Source organism: Pempheris klunzingeri, chromosome 12 (assembly GCF_042242105.1).
Source record: "Pempheris klunzingeri isolate RE-2024b chromosome 12, fPemKlu1.hap1, whole genome shotgun sequence".
NCBI lineage: Eukaryota > Metazoa > Chordata > Actinopteri > Acropomatiformes > Pempheridae > Pempheris > Pempheris klunzingeri.
In genome coordinates this window covers 8,315,216-8,333,812 of record NC_092023.1, presented here as the reverse complement: position 1 = coordinate 8,333,812, position 18,597 = coordinate 8,315,216, and the positions used below count along the sequence as shown (strand labels likewise).

General features: G+C 41.5%; 1 protein-coding gene across 1 annotated transcript; it reads right to left on the bottom strand.

Moving 5' to 3' along the window:
• Nucleotides 1-953: 953 nt before the first annotated feature.
• Nucleotides 954-18,531, bottom strand: pgbd5 (piggyBac transposable element derived 5). Its single transcript, XM_070841528.1, has 7 exons — nucleotides 18,156-18,531; nucleotides 12,410-12,840; nucleotides 8,330-8,464; nucleotides 5,502-5,682; nucleotides 2,935-3,132; nucleotides 1,537-1,642; nucleotides 954-1,149 (listed from the first exon to the last, which is right to left on the bottom strand). Exons 1-7 carry the CDS (start codon nucleotides 18,529-18,531, stop codon nucleotides 954-956), a joined length of 1,623 nt encoding a protein of 540 aa, XP_070697629.1.
• Nucleotides 18,532-18,597: the final 66 nt, after the last annotated feature.

The following is an 18,597-nucleotide window of genomic DNA, read 5'->3' as shown; positions in this document are numbered from 1 at the left end:
AAGAACGTTTCTGCCTTTTTACTCATGAGTTTTCAGGTGCTTTAAGACAACTGAAACTAAGTCTTTGTTTCGTATCTTTCCCGGCCTCTTTTGGAGCGGGAGGCTGTGAATTGGTGGCACACTGCTGAGTGTGGCTTTATGTCACCTGACAGTCTTCCTCTAGCGTGTACAGTATGCAGCAACACGACACATCTGGGTCACAATAGCCGTACATTTACATTCTCAGGCTCAACGTTGCGCGCACAAATGGCAGTTCCACTTGCTAAATACATACACACCAAAAAAAAAAAAAAGTTTAAAAACCCACCTGGAGCAGAAATCATTTTCATACTGGACAAGAGAACATCACAATTCAGATTCTTTATGCATGCATCGTGTGAACACACCGTAGTCCTGGTTTACTAAGCTTTTGTTACAGCATCACAGGTGTTTCTGCAGAGTGTAAATATTGAGCTACATGTAGCCTTTTAGCCTGACGGGTACTGGGTTTGAACGCTCACACGGGAGATTCAGGCTCACATCAATAATCTCACTCTTTGATTAAGAGCAAAAACTTGAAGCTGACATCATTTAAGGGTGAATTCGTCCCGGTTTCATTGTTCCCGCCCGCATCTCTGCATGTGAAATAGCTCCTGCTGACAAATCCTTAGTACTTCTGTGTAGTTAAAAGTTACAGTTGAGGCATGTGAGCTGTCCCATGATTCTCTACTGTGTAGTGCACAGTCGTGTGTTAATGAATATTTACAGTACCACAGAAAACAGCTAGAGGAAGAGAGACATAGGCTTGGCACTGCTTCAGTATCATCACATGGACACAGACTGCAGAGTCGGTATAACCGTAATGAGGAGTGTAAATGTATGTGTGGGGGTTGTGTTTGTGTGTGTCTGACTGTGTGTGTGTGTGTGTGTGTTTTTGTTGTGCGCTCCTGCTGTCCTCATCCTCCTCCTCCTCCTCACTGTGTGGGGGAGCAGTCGTCTAAATCCAGCAGCTCTCTGACCAGTCTCTCTCCGAACTGCGCTCGGCTGTAGCGTTTAACCGTGTAGGCGTCAGACATCTTGTAGAGGATGTACGCGTTATTGATGGCGATGCTGATGCTCAACCAGAACACCTGCTGCCAGGTCTTGTTGGGCTTATGGAAGATAAAGTACCTGTGGGAGAAAAATAGCTACTAACTCCAAGGTTTCTATTCAAAGATGTGCTATTAAACGTATGAATAAAGTGAACACTATACTATAAATGATATACTTTTCAAAATAGTTGCAGATTCATGTTTTTTCAATCTTTCAAACCGAATAGATTAATTGACTTTCAGCTCTAATTTGAGGAAAGGGAGGGATCAAATGTTTGTTCAAATACAGAACATTTAGCAACAATAAGCCAGTAGTCATACCAGACCAAGTAAGGGTTATGAAATCAAATGTCGCACAGTCTCGCTTTAAGGGTAGAATATGTCATGTTATGGCTCGAATATAACTGATAAAGGCTTCTAGTCACCGTAGATTAAAGATCACTATTAAGTAAAACGTTGTACATACTTGCTGTACTTGTCGTCGTATTTGCAGATGTAGCTGAGGTGCGCCGCAAAGGCCTCAACAGCCAAGGGACATGGGATCTCTCCACTTTTCCTCTTTATGATCATGCCTGCCACAAACACACATACCATAAACCGAGAGCGAGAGACATACAGTAGAGGAGCGAGATCCCACTGAAGGGCTTCATTCTCTCCAGGCTCTGTCGCCACCAACGAACAGACGAGGGAGAGGAGACGCACTTTTACACGAGGGAGGCTGCCCAAGTTCGCCTCCTTACTATTCATGTTTTCAGCTGCTCTCTTCGCCTTTTGGTCCCTGGAGGGCTGCTTAGTTTGTTTTTTCACAGCAGACATTCAGACTTGTCACAGCAGGAAAATGCACAGGTATAACTACAGACAACAATGGCTCAGTTCCATTTAAGCTCCAGTGAGCCATGATAGAGAGCCTGCATGCACAATACCAGGGTCCTTAAACTGGTACAAGTAAATGGAATGCAACCATTGTTTATATTAGGCATTTACAACACGCAGCCCTATAATATAGCTACGTATGTAACTAATAACATGTCCTAAATCCAGACTCATGTTATGATATAAACACATGGATGTTTTCAGACTTGTGGCGAAGCTTTGAAGATGCTGTCTGTGTGAGTGTCAATTAAAACTAAAGCTTTCACTATTAGCAATATTTCTAGTCATGCAATTGTTAATGTGGGAGATAAAAAGACAAAAAAACATCTCCATAATGGTGCTGATAAGATAAGCGATGCTAAGATTTATTATTTATTATCATGCAGACCTTTTATATAACATTAAATAGTACTTACATAATATGAACATATTGATATGTGTTTTAATGTGTGATAATAAAACAAAACGTTGTGGTTACAGAGAGGATTGGCAATTTATTTTGCTCTCCTTCTCGTGCAGAGTGAAAAACACGCCCCCACACACACAGAAGGGAAAGAAAATCAATACTGGATAGTAACCGTTTAACTGATCAGGGATTTCACTTCCACACTCTTCATTCAAAGAGCTCAAACACACTGCAACCCTTCAACTAGGTTTAAAACCTAACAAAGCCGTTTAATCGAGAGTGGATTATGCTAAACTAAGAGGGGAATATCATGATCCCGTCACCTCCTGCAAATGGATTATCACGGATTACAAACTCTTATTGATTTTCCCTGACACGAATGCTTAATGGTGTGCCAATTTCACCTGACGATATAACTTGCCTCCAGAAACGACAGTACAACTAATCTTATTTTCACTGAAAAACTGTCCGATTAACGGCAGCAAAAAGAGTTTTCTTACATTATGACACATGTCAGTGCTAAACTTCAATGAAACAAATATACCTCTAGAGTTTTAGCTCCGGGTGTGTCGGAGCACCGCTTACCTTGCTTTGTTGGGGAATAACTGTTGGTGAGGAACCTGAAGTGTCCCTTGTTGTACCAGCTGATCAGTGACATGGAGCCTTTCATCATTACTCGTGATTGGCCGCGCTGCGCTGGCGTTGAGCCGCAGACGAGCATGCTCTGTGGTAAGCCTGTACAGTCGCTCTTCCTGGTGCTCAGCAGACCGCAACAGTAGATATCTGGAGAGGGGAAAATAGAAAGACATTTGTATAAATAAACTCTGCAACAAAGACACATTCTACTAATACATAAGCATGTACTTCTATAGATAGAATACCAAACAGCGCTATCTAAAGATGAAATGATTAATTGATTAATCCATCAGTTGATTGACAGAAAATTAATATGCAACTATTTTGATGACTGGTTAGTTTTTCCAAGTCATTTCCTGGTTGAAGCTTACATGTTGTTTTCAGATTTCAGCTCAAATGTAAATATTTGTTAGTTTTCGTTTTCTTGTGTGATTGCAAATGAAATAGATTTGGGTTTTGGACAATTGTTCATCACCATGGGCTTTAGGAAAATACGATGGACATTTTCCACTGTGTTCTGACATTTAGAGAACAAATGAATAATCAATGAATCTAGAACATAATCGTTAGTAGGAGCCCTAGTTTCATCCATCCCTGCAGTAACTCCTGTGCATTTACTTTGTTTTTCATACATTCTGCTTCTCAGGTGAACCAAAACCCACAGAACAAACTACAGCAGACGGTTTATCTCTCTCACAGCTCTACCACATCTAATCTCCCTCGTGTGCCATCTTTCACTTTTTCTGTCTTTCCACCCATTTTGTTTCTTTATTTCTTACATGCGGAGCGGCGAAATAATCATGTGGCTGACTGCTGCTGATTTGTTAATATTGTGGCTTTGGAGAACGATTTCTATCTGTGAATGTATGTGTGTATGTGTGTGTGTGTTTGTGTGTCCACATAACTGCTGCAGAGGTTAATTAACTCTCTTAATTATTCCAGCATGGTGAATTTGAAAGAAAAATGTCAGACAATGCCTTCACAAGCTCAAAACTGTTTTTTTTCTTTTGGCTGAATGCTTTCACCCAATAAGGACGTCAAAATATTGATTCTATCTTGTTTTTCTTTACTTGCCGTATTGCAGCTCTGCCTGGTTCAATCTAAAATCGTTCTTCTCTTATTGTTTAATGAGAAAGCATTTGTGATAACAGGAACGTAGTTCCAAGTTGCGTCGATTATATCGTCAAAGGAGCCTGATCTGCTTCTTTGCTGAATATCTGTTCTCTGCCTTCACTGACTGACTCATTTTTATCCACTTATGTCATGATGACATTGTCCCACATCTGCTATTATTATGAACAGGTCACCAAGAAGAATTCAAATGTGACTCACCTACGACGACGGGGTTATGCTTATATATTAAAACATGCTTTTTGGTATAATGACAATGGGAATCAGAGCTTTGAGGAAACCTGCCTCAAAGATGGATCATCAACATAGAATATCACAGTTTCCTCCTAAATAAATTTCTTTTGCAACACATATTGAGAATAAGGGTTATTTGTAACCAATTAACACTGAGACAAAAAAAACTGTTTAAATTCAGAATTTCTTGTCGTCAGGTGTTAAGTTGTGTTTCTCTACAGTGTCCACTAAAGTATACGCTTTAACTTTATTGATTTTTCGAGCTGTGACAAGGACAAGCATTCCCTACTGAATCTACCACGATTTACTGCAGTGCATCCTGGAGGTATGGTTACGTTATGGTCGACGCTACTCAGACAGAAAAAAAACATCCATCTCAATTAGACGCTTGTAAGATTTAGTCGTCAAGAAGCATTTTTCTTTAAAAAACGAAGTGATGTAATGCGACCTCTTTTCAGTGGAAATTCTCATTTTTTTCAGGAATACTCGAGTCATGAATGTGAATATATTTGGACACCTGACAGAATAACTCAGCTTTGTGAATTTTACTATATATTCACTTGATTCTACAGAAATCTGAAAACACATTGATTTGTATCAGGAATAGATGTCACAAAGGCTATCTTTTTACAACATCAAGCTTTATTCTTTAAGATGTTTTCTTTCTTTTAGAATTTGTTTAGTTCCTAACTAAGAAAAGAGGCAAATTAGAGTTACTACATGACAGAAAAATACAAGTCTACTGCCCTATATTTTCTTTAGCTTATAAGTGAAGCGTGACAGAGGCAAGCTTGTGCTTTTACACATTATCATGTGGTTAAAGATGCCTCACTGAAGAAAAGAAAATGACTCATTCTAAATGCACACTGTAGTGCAGTCAGGTCTCATTTGAAGGTGAAATGCACCAGACTGTTTTCCTCTCTGTTTAGCCTGGGGACACTATCATCACACCGGGATTAAAAATAAATTAACAAATACAAAGTGTAATAAAAAAAGGGAGATGAGATAAGGAGAGGAGAGAGATTACAATCTGAACATCAAAGCAGTGAATGAAAGAAGAGAGAGAGGACAAGAGATGGCAGAGGAGGAGGCTAAAGAGGCAGGAATAGACCAACAGATACAATATCTTATGCCGCAACCTGGTTGTGTACCTTGTTTGCTGAATTCTGTGAAGAGGCTGAGGCTCGTGATGGACGGCCCGGTGAAGATGATGGTGTTCTTGCCAGAGATGTTCTGGCAGAGCTGCTTGGCCACGAGGCTGTGGAGCTGAGGCTTGTTCTTCAAGGTGGCCAGACCGTCTGTACCCTGGCCCTCCTTCAGATGGACCGACAGCTGCAGAGTCGGGAGGAGGAGACAGGACATGTAGAAAAACAGATATAAAACTAGCAAGTTTTATTTCTCTTTTCCCTGGAGCTTTATTGTCCTTTAAAAGTCCTGCAGCTACTGCATAAATCTACAAAGCTGTGTGATGGAAGAAAGCTCATGAAGTGGCCAAGAGGAAAAAAGTTAATCCTTTGGAGAACGTTAATGTACTCAGTACATTTTTATGTTTTGATACTTTATGTTAGGCCCAAACTCAACTCAAAATCTCAGAAAATAAATCATAGATCGTTGAGACGTTTTAGGATTAAAGATAAAATTTAGCCTGATATGTTGCCCTAGATTTTGTTTTTTTGAGGTTTATTTTTGGCCTTTTACAGGTTTGTTGGGCAGAGGCAGTGGATAGATCGGGAAGGGATGAGAGAGAAGGGAAGACAAGCAGCAATAGGCCACACTGCGGTAAGGCTGGAGCCCCAATGGTACACCCTCTACCAAATGAGCCACCGGGATGCCCCAATGCTGTCCTGCATTATGCTGAAACATGCGTCATGACTCAACAGACTGATACATGAAGCCAATGAGGATACGAGTCTATGAAGAGGAAATATAAAGAAGAGCTGAATTTCCAATGACAGTCTCGATGAAATACATACAAACTGAAATGTGCGCCCATAAAAGTCCAGCGTCCTTCTTGCACTTACAATTCTGGTGGTGTTCACGAGCTAAGCGGCATTAGCCTGATTAGCCAGCGTCTAGTTCAGGCCTTTAGCTATTACACTAAGTGGTCAGCCCATGTCTCTGTCTCTGTGTATGTGTGTGTGTGTGTTTGCTTGTGTATCCCTGTGTGGTACATTGGCTAATGGAATCTCATTGATTCACTCCATTAACTCGTTTTATTTCTAAGATTTTTTTCCTCTCCCTCGACACAATTCATTTAGAGAGAAAAGATCTCAGTGCAGACACACATCAGTGTACAGCGGACTGGTAAAGACTGAGTGACTGCCAAACGGCCACAGTCAGTGTGACTGATAATGCTTATTTGTTAAATGGATTGGATAATGGAATATGGCTTTAAATGACAGAGTCGGTGACGTTTATTACACACAACTTGTTTTACAAAGGTGATCTGGGATTACAAGCAAAATAATGAATAATTAGATTAAAAAAAAGTTATTTTATTTGATATAAAGAAATGATAATAAAAAGGAAATTAAAATTCTGATCACGGTTGGTCCTCTCTTCGCTAATGTAACTCTGGACTACATCCAGGCTGAAGAAGAAAACACTTCCCCTGCAGCAGAGTCTTGTGCCTGAGATCTATCTATTTATGGGTTCTGTGCAGTGAAAAAGTCCTTTCTTTACTATCTTTATTATATTGCTGTACTGCCAACCCAATTTATTCAAATCCCCGGTGAAGTCATTGGGCTGCTCATTCTCAAAACTAAACAGGAGAATGCTTGCATGCTTTTCTGAAATTCTTTGTTTATTCTGTTTCTAATGTCGGGCCAGTATTATTTACATGAATGGACTCTCAGTCTCAGTCACTCAGGAACATAGAGGTGTAAAGTCAGAGTCACTTCAGACTGATTCTTGATGCATACCATACATCATTGTGAGCACCACAAATAAAATTCTCTCTCTTGGTAGGGGTAGAAGTCTTAGAGACAGATACCTCAAAATAAAAAGTAAAACCAAGAGTATTGTTAAAAACGTCTACCTACTTAGCTAGATACCACTGGAGGTAAATGTGTTAGTGTCAGTGAAGGTCTCCTTCAATATAGCAGTACAAACATCTGTGTGTGCGTGTGAGTGGCTGAATGGAAGTCCTGCACTATATTTTTACGATGATAAAAAACAAAACAACTACCAAAAAACAAAAAAAAAAAAACAACCTGCATCCGGGTGGAAAAATGAGTCTTTTGGCTCCCTTTGGCAGGGCATCCTGTCTCACAAATACTGGGCAATAGTTCTGAGGTTGCCTCAATCAATTACTGCCAATTTAACTATACAAAATAAAAATAAGTTCTTGCAGTTGTGGCTTCGAATGTGTTCTCCTGTGTCCTCTCACAGTCACAGTTGGACAGGTCTGTCTTTGCAGCAGTGCCAGGCCCAAGTTAAATGATGGTTATATAAGCAACAGGCGTAGGAGTACAAGGTTGCAGCGAGGGCAAGGTTGTTAATGAGCAGAGCAGCTCTGCCTGTTTTTTTCTTAAAATCACACTTTTCAGCATGAAAAGTCTGCAAATGTTCACAATGATTTTTTCTTTTAATCCCTCATAACATCAACAAGTACATTCAGCTGCAATGCAAAGTGGGACAACCAGGGAAGGAGATTTGAAATTTGCCGAAGATCAAAGTTTTCGACTGTATCATGAAAGCCTGTTTGATTTGGCGGATTTATGACATTTTCTTGCATTTTTGATGTAAAATATTAAATTCCTGCAAGTTAAAATACCCTCAAAGCAAACACACAAACTTGTACTATTTTCTCTCTCACATCTCTTCACTCACACTCAAATCAGACCTGAAACAATTGTGATTCTGATTGCTGCTGATTGATGATTCCAATCTTTCACTTTCTGTCCGCTAACAATAACATCACAAGCTCCAACTAGTCACACACACACACACACACACACTAAGTACTGTGTGCTGCTACCTGACAGATGAATCCGGTGGAGGTGCACTGTCGAACCCAGAGGCTGAACTTCCTCTTCTTCCTCTTCCTCAGCTCTCTTTCCGTACAGGTGGTGATGAACACCGGATCCTCGTCTATCAAGGGCTCATGAAGAACCTGGAGACACACAGGCAAAGTTACTGTAAAGTAACTGTAAAGTTTGTCTTGGTGGATTTTTACATAACCATGTCTCAAGTACAGTACAAGACGTGCTACTGGAAAAATAGCTGGCCGTAACAAAGGAGAAAAAAAAAGCATCTTTGTGTGAGGGCAGCAAATCGAAGATCCTCAAAAGTCTTGTATGTGTTTGAGTGTGACACTGTAGAGAGAGAGAGAGAGAGAAACACCGTTGCCAGCAGAAACACACTCATACTGTACAGCTCTGTCTGCAAAACCCTTCTGAAAAAATGCCTTCTGCCATATCAGTTTCACTTTTCTGTTGTTTCTTTCTGCCTGTCCACATATTTCTTTCTTTTATAACCACTAAAAACAAAACGAACAAAACACAGACAGACAGTGCATTCATGTTCTGTGCTTGACTATTCTATCCTAAGACCAAACTGCATAGAAACAAAATAAAAAATACACCTAGAAAAAAACAGACCAGGCAAGACTGTGCCATTTTGCCTGGTGCAGTAAATCCAAGGGGAAAAGAACAGTGGTTCTGTGGCCTGCTAAGCACGGTGCGATTCGATTTAAGCGGAAAAAAAGTTTCAAGTTTAACTTTAAAGCATGCAGTCCAAAGTAAAGCTGAAACGATTAGTTAACTAATAGATTAGATCGTCAGGAAATGAAGTGATGGTGAATTTTGATAATCAAATAATTCATCATTTAAGCAAATTTTCTAGAAAAAATGACCGGAATTCAGTTGATCCAACTGCTCAAATGCAAAATAACTGCCTGCTACTTTGTTTTCCACGATAGTAAAAATTGATGATTTGCAAATTGATGAACATAATGGGAAAAATGTCTTGAAAGTACATATTCTTTACTTCCCAGGTCTGCTCAGTGTCTCTGAATGGTTAGGATGTGTCAGATCAGATACTGAAGATTGATTTCCCAATGGGCACTAAGGTAAGCATTAAAACCTGCCATACATTCACAAACCCAAACAGAAACAGGTGCATTAACAGAACACACACACACACACCCACAACTACACTCACACAACCCACACACACACAAAACTAAAACCTTTGTTGGACGATTAAACAAGCATGATACACCTAAAATTTGGCCAAATACATCCCACAGATTCTTTCAACCAACAACAAATATTTGCATTTCAAATTTCTCTGGGCTCTCCCTCCCTCCGGTGTCTTCCCCGCCTCCTCCTCCTCCCACTCCGTCATGATTTGACTGAACCTGAAGTGAGCAGTGACCTACAGCTCTCTCCTGCTCTCGGGCCAAGAGCAACAAGTCATTTCCCAGTCAAATATGAAGTTATGGATTACACGAGTGGAAAATTAATGAGGCTATCTAGCCCTCGGATAGATGACATCACCCAAACCAAATGGCCTCTTCAGAAATATTTCATCCCGCAGGTGCAGCATTAGCACAGCGGTAGCTACTGCAGCACACTTCTCTTTTTGGCCAGATATTTCTCCACGCCTTATCCCAACCGCTGAGAACAAGGTGGTTACATTTGCACATGACTGCTTAACATTAAATCATTTGCACAGGTTCACTCATCCTGCACTGGAGATGCAGAGAGGAAGAAAATCCATATCTCCACTCACTTGCTGTCTTGCAGTGGATGTTCTGTGAGCACGGCGACAAGTGCTGTCAAAGATTTTACACTTGCAAATCAATACAAAGCAGTGTCGACAGACCAACATGGTGACTGCAAAACTGCCAGACAGACACAGAAAATGTGCCAGTAGGAGCTGACATAACATAACAATATTCAGCACTGATATTTTTCACACTGTGGCGCTCATATTCACGCAGACACACAGATCATGTTGAATAATAAAGATAAATCCTGGCCACAACTTTTTAGAGCAAAAATGTCTCTCAAATGTGAGTATTTGTATTTTCGATAATCAAACTAAATATTACTGGCTTTTGACTACTGTTACTAAATATGTTAACTTGGGCTTTCAGAAATTGTAATGGGCAATTTTCATCATTTTCTGACATTTTATGGGCCAAACAATTAATTGATTCATTGAGAAGATAAACAACAGCTTTATTGATTATGAAAATGATCATTAGTTGCAGCCTGAAATCAAACCGGTACATCAGCTTTTTTTTTCCTTCTTTCTATGTCATTAAACGCGTGGATTACTTTTCCAGTGTCTGCAGAGCAACAGTTTCAGTCAGTGCCACTCTCACTATCTGGGCCCACTCTCTGCCCCTGGCACAGAAAACTAACAGATAAAACAAACTGGCCTAGATACACATGTACCCTGTCACTGCTAATGACACACACACACATGCTGTCTGAAATCCCGTCTGCCCTCATTGTTATAATTTAGTCTTTTTTAGGACCAAGTGGATAGAGCGCACTAATGTAAAGCCGTACTTCACCACACCCTTTACATTTCAGCTATTCTGACACAGCTGAATGAGACGTAATATGAAGAGGGGGTCCTGTTAAGAGTCTGTACTCCCACGTGTCTCACAGCACTGACATCATCCTTCATAATGAAGATGATGTTATAGCACTCACACTGCAAAATGACCAAAATTTAATCAACCTCTTCCCAGAAATTCATTAATTTTTAAGAGCCCAACAGTGGCTGCCGGGGTGGCACCAGATCTCACTGGAATATGATAAGTCACCCCTGGTGCTCTCCTCCTGACCACGTTCTTGGTGTGTGATATTTTTGGTTAGGATTTCTTTTGTTATTATAATGAAAGAACATGTAGTTAAATGAGAAAAAAAACCCTTAAATGAAGTGGAAGAATCCCTATGTGCTTCAATAAAAACCAAACATCTTTAAGTGAAATGTTATTTTTGCGTTATTTTTTATGGCAACCATTTTCATGAATCAGTGGTGAGTAAAAATGAAACTTGGGAGAATGGGGACAATCAGGAGCGAATCACATGCTATGATAGCTTTCCTTTTGTCAATTCTGCCATTACTTAGACACACTTCATGCTTGATTTTCATCAGGTTGACGTAAACAAAGCTGAACGATTGCTGCTGTCTCTCTTTGCTCAGGACGAGAACATTTCTTTGTATTGTTTTCATTTTTGCCATCACATACAGACAATGTGGCAATCAAGCTGGACAACAACATAACAATGATATGGAGGCACTAATTTGATTTAACTGATTTTACTTCAATCAGGCTGTTTATTCATTGGCGCTTTGAAATTTGCAGCGCTGCTGTTCGCCTAGAAAGGAAAGCAAAGTAAAAGTAAACTCCATCCCACCCAAAATAGAGCTGCAAGGCTGGTGCTCCACTGCCCCAGTTGCATAAATGTAGATCTAAATCACACAGTGCAACTGACAACGAGTTAAGTCCTCTGGGCAGAAGTGTTTTACCAAAATAGTTGCTGTGTAGACGGTTTTCAAACTGAGACTACTTAGGAGCTATTTAGTTGGCTCGTCCTACTTCAAGAACAAAGTCGTTCACATTTTTATCTTACAGGGTAACTATGGAACTCTGTAGCTACTGTCTTAAAAGTGCATGTACACACATGTACCTTAAAGTCAAAATGTACCTACACTGCTGTCATTCAACAAATTTTGCACTGCATCGTATGTTTAAACCTAAAATATCACTTATCATTTTGCCTGCAGTTTGCTGACTATAGATCACTCCTATAAGTTGTTTCATACTTTTCTTAGAACACTCAACATTTAGTGAGACATGATAAAGAGTGTAATGCGTGATGGAAACTGCTTTGTTAAATCTTGTTAAGACAAGAGATTTCTGGGTGTCAGCTAGCAAAAACTACAACTTTCAAAACACAAACACCCTTGATGTCATTCAATGCGTCAGTGAATGGAGAATAAGATAAATGTATATATGCAGAATGTAGCACCTAGCTGTCTATAAATGTTTCAAGCTTCAGGGAGATCCAGGCCTGGAGGAGAGTGCACACACCTGCGTCTGTGAAGGTTTGAAAGTGCAGCTGAACGACTGCTGCAGCGAGTCCAGGAAGGGCTGGATCTTGTACAGGCCCTGGTTGCTTCCCTGTGATGGCCTGAAAGCCACAATGTGGAAGTATTTGAGGATCTTCTCGAAGCGTGTTTGGCTCATCTTCAAGGCAATACTCCGGTTGCTGAAGAAGCCGGAGCTCCAGATGCTGAGCACCGACTCACAGCGGTGCACACTGGTGGAGGTGACAAAGCCCAGGAAGGCCTTGATCTCCTGGGCTGTGACGGGACGCCAGCCTTCGTCTGACCCGAAGCGCTCCTGGAACTTCTTGGCGTACATGTTAGTCTGGGTGACCATGTTTTGGATGCAATTGTCCGGGACGAAGAGCTGGAAGAAGTCCAAGGCCGTGGCAGTGGCTGGCATCTTCTGAGCAGGGCCTGGATCAGAACAGAACAAGGAAAAAAAAAAAAGTAGAAAATTATGACAGGCTGACAGATGGAGAATCTCATGTGGATTAACTCATACTTAATCCCAGTTTCTAAACTTTTGCATCAGGCCTTCAATTTGTCTGACTTTGCTGAAAAAAGATTTCTCTTTTGACACTGTAAGAAGCAGTACAATTAGATTTCATTGGGCTGTCATTACCAAGGCTGTGTGGGCTGCATACAAACTGTGTCCTGCTTACATAAACTATGCTCATCTGATACGAAGAGAGGAAACAGCAACAGAAAGAAAATCCATTCATTTAGGCAGTCCTAAATTGTCAAAAGAATATACCACATTCACATATAATCGCTGTGCTTTTTTATGAATGACCCACAGAGGCTTTTGGTGTGAATGTCAAAAGCCCAGGGCAGCAGTCACAAAGTTGACACAACATGACAGCCACCACATTGTGATGCTTGTCACCGCATGGCGTTTCTATGCTTATGGAGGGTTTCAGTGTCTCATTGCTTTAGTGTTATGGCAGGCAATGAGTCAAAATCATGTTCTGATTTGTTAGTAAATCGGGAGCCAAGAATGAAGGGTGTCGGATGTCATACTGAAACGTAACAGACCTGCAATCTTGATTACTCCTCCAGTGATTCACAACCAGGGGTACTTGTACTCGCGGGTACTTCTGCAGTTACTTGGGGGTAAATGGTTGTGGATTAGCTTGACTAATTAAAAAAAACATAATCAGATATCCTTATATTGAATCAGCTGGAACGTGTTGAGAATGTGCCTTAGTAAGCCAGCTTGGCTGTTAAAAGCGATGGATAAATGGCTGAAATAGATAAACATAATGGGTGAACAGTTAAGTATTTACCTTAAAGTAATTAACAGTTAAAATAGTTTATTAGCCTGAAACAATCAACAGTTACACTATACAGTATATAACTTCTGAATCCTAAAGAAATCAGCACATTAGTTTGCAGTTGATCATTTTAAGTCCTGTGAAATATTAATATTCATTATATATTTAATATTTTTCACATCTCTGCCTGGAACTTAAAATCAACTGAAAATACTAATACCATATTGTAGCACTTCTAATGTCACTTTAGAATATTAAAATGGCAATGATTTTCCCCGTGACACATACCCAACATTACTTTAGTATTCATTTATCATATATAATATGTTCTTTTGTAGCTACTTTGTGGGTTTCTATGCGTCTGTGAATCCTCTCCAGTCTCTCCAGATAACGTGGAAGACATTCTTCTCTTTTTCTTCTCCTAGGGAAGCTATTTTCCTCTTCTTCCCTCTACAGTTATTTGCTAGTGTACTGAGGGTAAAAGTGACATTTACGTCCCATTCAAAAGGTCTCCGTCTGTAAGCTTTTAGGTGCTGCACTGAAGTCGCACAGTCAATACACAATGCATTGACTGGCTTGATGTGTTTGCTCTAGTAAATTAAGAGATTTTCTCAAAGGTTGTTGGATCCGTGAGAGGGAATTTGGACATCAAGCAGAACAACTTCAGGCCCAACTGAACAGCACAATCTCATTATCTCTGAACAGGGCAGAACAAGGTTTTCACTCTCTCTCCATCCTTTTTCTAGTCCTGAGTGGTTGGATGCCGCAAAAATAATGATGTACTTTTTGCTTCTGTCTTTTAATGTTGAATCAAAGTTAACATGTGCACGACCTGAACTTCAACTGTTTGAGCAACATGTGGAGGAGGACGGGAGGAGTGAAAAAGGGTTGAGTACAAGGACGCCCACAAAGATGGTGCTTGCGGCCAAGACAGCAGAAGTAGCCAGGCCACTGCTCAAAATCCACTCATTTGCATTCCATTAGACTTGAAAGCTGAATGCAAAATCCAGCGTGACTTCCTAAGAGCGAGCCACTCCTCGATAAAAACATCAGACATTTAGATGGAAGGTCCATTGAAGCAAAATGACTCACCTCAGTTCATCTTAGCAGAAAGCCAAAAATACAACCTGAGGAAGAACTCATAATTTTTATGGATAATGGAACTGTTTGTGTGTCACTGAGTAATTCCTCCATAGATTTCTATCTGTACCTCCCTGCCACCAGATCTTCAGATGGCCTACATTACTCTGATAAAACTGGATAAAACATTTACATAATTCTTCTTTTAGACTACTAACATCCCTTGTTTGACTACAAGGGAAACTATGAAATATCAGTTTCTACCATTACTCATTTCAAAACCACCTACGTTGAACATACAGTCAGAAGTATAATCCCCCATGATGATCAGCTGTTGTAGAATTTCTGTTTCTGTTTTGTTGAGGGACAAACATCTGCCTGCTAGAGGTTTTACGTCCATGGATTTAAGAATGAGAGATTACTGTGTAGTTGGGAGGGATAAACCCCTCATGCAGACGAAACATGCTTTAAGCTCAGTTTTTAGCAGAGATGACATAAAAAGCACATGCATTTAAGTGTGTTTTTCTTCTGACAAATACCAGCTATGGCTGAGCAATACACTGAAATGAATACCACAATATTAATAAGAATAATTTTCTAATGTCAGTATAAAGTATATCATATCTACAAAGTAGGGCAAATGAAATATTAAACGATCTGTGTTCTACCACTTGCATCAGATCATATTTTTTCCAATATTATCAGCTATGCAATGATAAAAGAGGCACCATGCAGACAAGCGAGACGGGCAGAAATACTGGGTCTGGCAGAAAAAATGACATATGGTGAGAACCATTAATCTATCAGATGCGCTCAACAAAGTGAATGAATAAATAGTTCTTTAATTCCTTCAAACATCATGATGACGTGGTTATATAATCTGAGAGATGGATGCATGCCTCATAATCCTCGGCTTGGTCCTTTGCCACCCGTTCACACTACAGGAAACAGTCTCTCGCTGAGATGAAGAAAACACATCACCTATGAACCCGACATTGGGTAAACCACATTTTTATACAAGAAAAAAAAAATCAACGTGCCTTCCATTGCGTTACTAGTTCAAAACCAAGGAGGAGTTGCCGCTGTGACTGTAAGCAAACCCCAAAACACAAACCAGTTGGAGTCTTTGCGGGTTTGCATGAGATTGACTCAATGCTTTCTGACACTGGCTGATGATTTATGTACAGGGTGCACAGTCTCTAAGGAGCGGAACTGTCACATCAATCCTGTGTCCATGCCAGCAGAGTCACTGCTAGACTGTAAGACATGCGGACAGACAGACATGCAGGTGACAAAATGACAGCCAGACAGGTGGGAAGATAGCTAGACAGGGGAATCCAGACACATGAGAAAAATCACTGATTACATTTCCACCATGGGCAAACTTGGTGGAAACCTCATCTATCTTAAGCAGCTTCCCATCCCATGCCATTAAAACTGCTGGAGAAACATATTTATGTGGTGCTCAGGATGCAGTCAATATCAATGTTTAGGCCGATTAAATCAGAGTATGCTCTTGGCTACTTGAGGTCTGAAGTGTGATTATGCTCCCTGGCAGTCCAGCATCCATCCAGTCAGGCAGCTCTTTATCGTGTCAGCCCCGATGCAGGATGGTGGGACCACACCCACACTGGCAAACAATCACTAACTGTATCTTTACAAAGCAGACCAGACTGTACGATGCTGACACACCTGCTGCCTCCCTGGCTTAAGTCAACAGCGCAACAACAGTCAAATAAAGCAGGGCATCGCTGGATGTGCATTTGCGTACAGAACATCCTGTAACCTTCGTCTCACCAACCTCCCTCTTATGGTACCCCAGGTCAGCTCGGGTCGGTTCAGATTATTTTCAGATGAGTGAAATAGGCTCCATTCCATATTTGGGCTCACAAAGCAGGATTAATGAAGTTAGCCGGATAGCTGGGATGAGAGGAGACCTTTCAAATCTGGAACATGGACACAAGTAAACAGAGCTGTTCCAGGCTTTGTTCGATGGGCCGATGTCACCACCGTCAATTTGGGCACCAAACGGCTCCAGCAGCAAACACAATATAAAAACCCTTATTATCATCTGAGTCTTTTATTTTGAAATCGGAGTAGCACATTTTTCTGTCAGCATTGTTTAGCCTGCAAAACAAATCTTTGCATACAACCAATGCGTGTGCTTGTATTTTTATATATTTGATAATGAATGTGAGTGATAGTGAGTGCTTCTCTGTTGTGTGTGACTGGGGCCTGGTCCATATCTGCTACAGCCATATGCTGGTTCACCTCCAAGGATGCCACAGTGCAACATGTCACAGTGGATACAGGATGGCATTTCCACCAATTGCCTTTGCTTCAGCTGAGGCAGAAGAGATGGGAGAGGAGGACAAAAAAAATCCAAATGAAGCCTGACCGAAGGCACTGCGCTATAAAGCCAACCCCCCCTCTCCGTGATGCATGCTGCACTTGGATTAAAGGATAAAACCTGATCTGAAGAGACAGTACCAGGTACATGTGAGCACATGTTGGCTTACAGTCGGTTTTAAACAGCATAAGAACAATTTGTGGGATGATTCTTCTGGGCTTTTGTCACAAACACTGAACTGAAATCAAAGAAAGAGAGACAGAGCAGTGTGGGTGCACGGTGCTCTTTAACTGGTGCTATTCACACACATACAACTCTCCAGTTTGCACACACATTCAGAGAGAAAGTGTCAGGGAGCCTTGAACTTATGTCTCTTGCAAATATAGCTGTGAGTTCTGTTAATTAACTTAGGACAAAGGCCAGCATGTGTGCGTTTGTGCCTGCGTTCTGCATACATACACTCGGCTTTATGCAATCTGTGTGTACATGTGCATGCAGAACCGGGGAATACATCATGCTGTTTCTCTAAATTAAACAGCATGTCTCCCTGTGCTGCCCGGAAACGTGATCCCAATACTCGGGATGGCATGTGTACCGAAACACCAAGGGGTGAGGTATCAAAGGCTAAGCGTTTGTCATTAACTCAATACAGCAATTAACGATGCAGTGTCATGCTTCTCTCTGTGTCACTCACTCACTACACAAGGAGGGTGGGCGAACACACACACACACATACACACACACACACACACACACACACACACACACACACACACACACAGAAACAAGCATTCTGTTGTTTCAAAGCAATAGCCTTTTGTGTGCTGTGATTGAGAGCCACAGACATGGCCTGCCTGACCTGAAAGACACGAATGTGGACTGCACTATCATTTCAGCAAGTCTCCATCCAGTCACACACACACACACACACACACACACACACACACACACACACACACACACACACACACTTCTTCCCCGTGGCGCAAACGACCTTATTCATCTCGTCGTGCATCACGTCTCACCATATGTCTCTTTGTACGTGGGCACCGTGACATCCTGCAGAGTCTCCATCCAGCCCTCCTCCTCTGCCTGACTACGGGACAGAGAGCCCGGGGGACCGGCTCCGCTGCTGCCGCCTCCTGCCCCCCAGCTGTGCCCGCTCTCCTTCTCGCCCCGTTTTTGGTGCTGGTGGTGCTGGTGGTGGTGGTGGTGCTGCTCCTCCTCGCCCACCTCGGGTATGTAGTTGTCGGAGTCGGAGTCCCCGGAGGTGCTGTAGAAGGGATTGTCGCTGCTGTCATCCCCGGACTCGCCGAACACGTCGTCGGATATCTGCAGGCTCTCGTACCGGGAGCGGGCCGCTTCCAGGAGAGACAGCGCCTTCCGCCCGCACTCCGCCATCTCTCTCTCTCTCTTTGCACTGATGCTGCTCTGCTCCCCCCTTTCTTCCTTCCTGCCTCCCTCTTT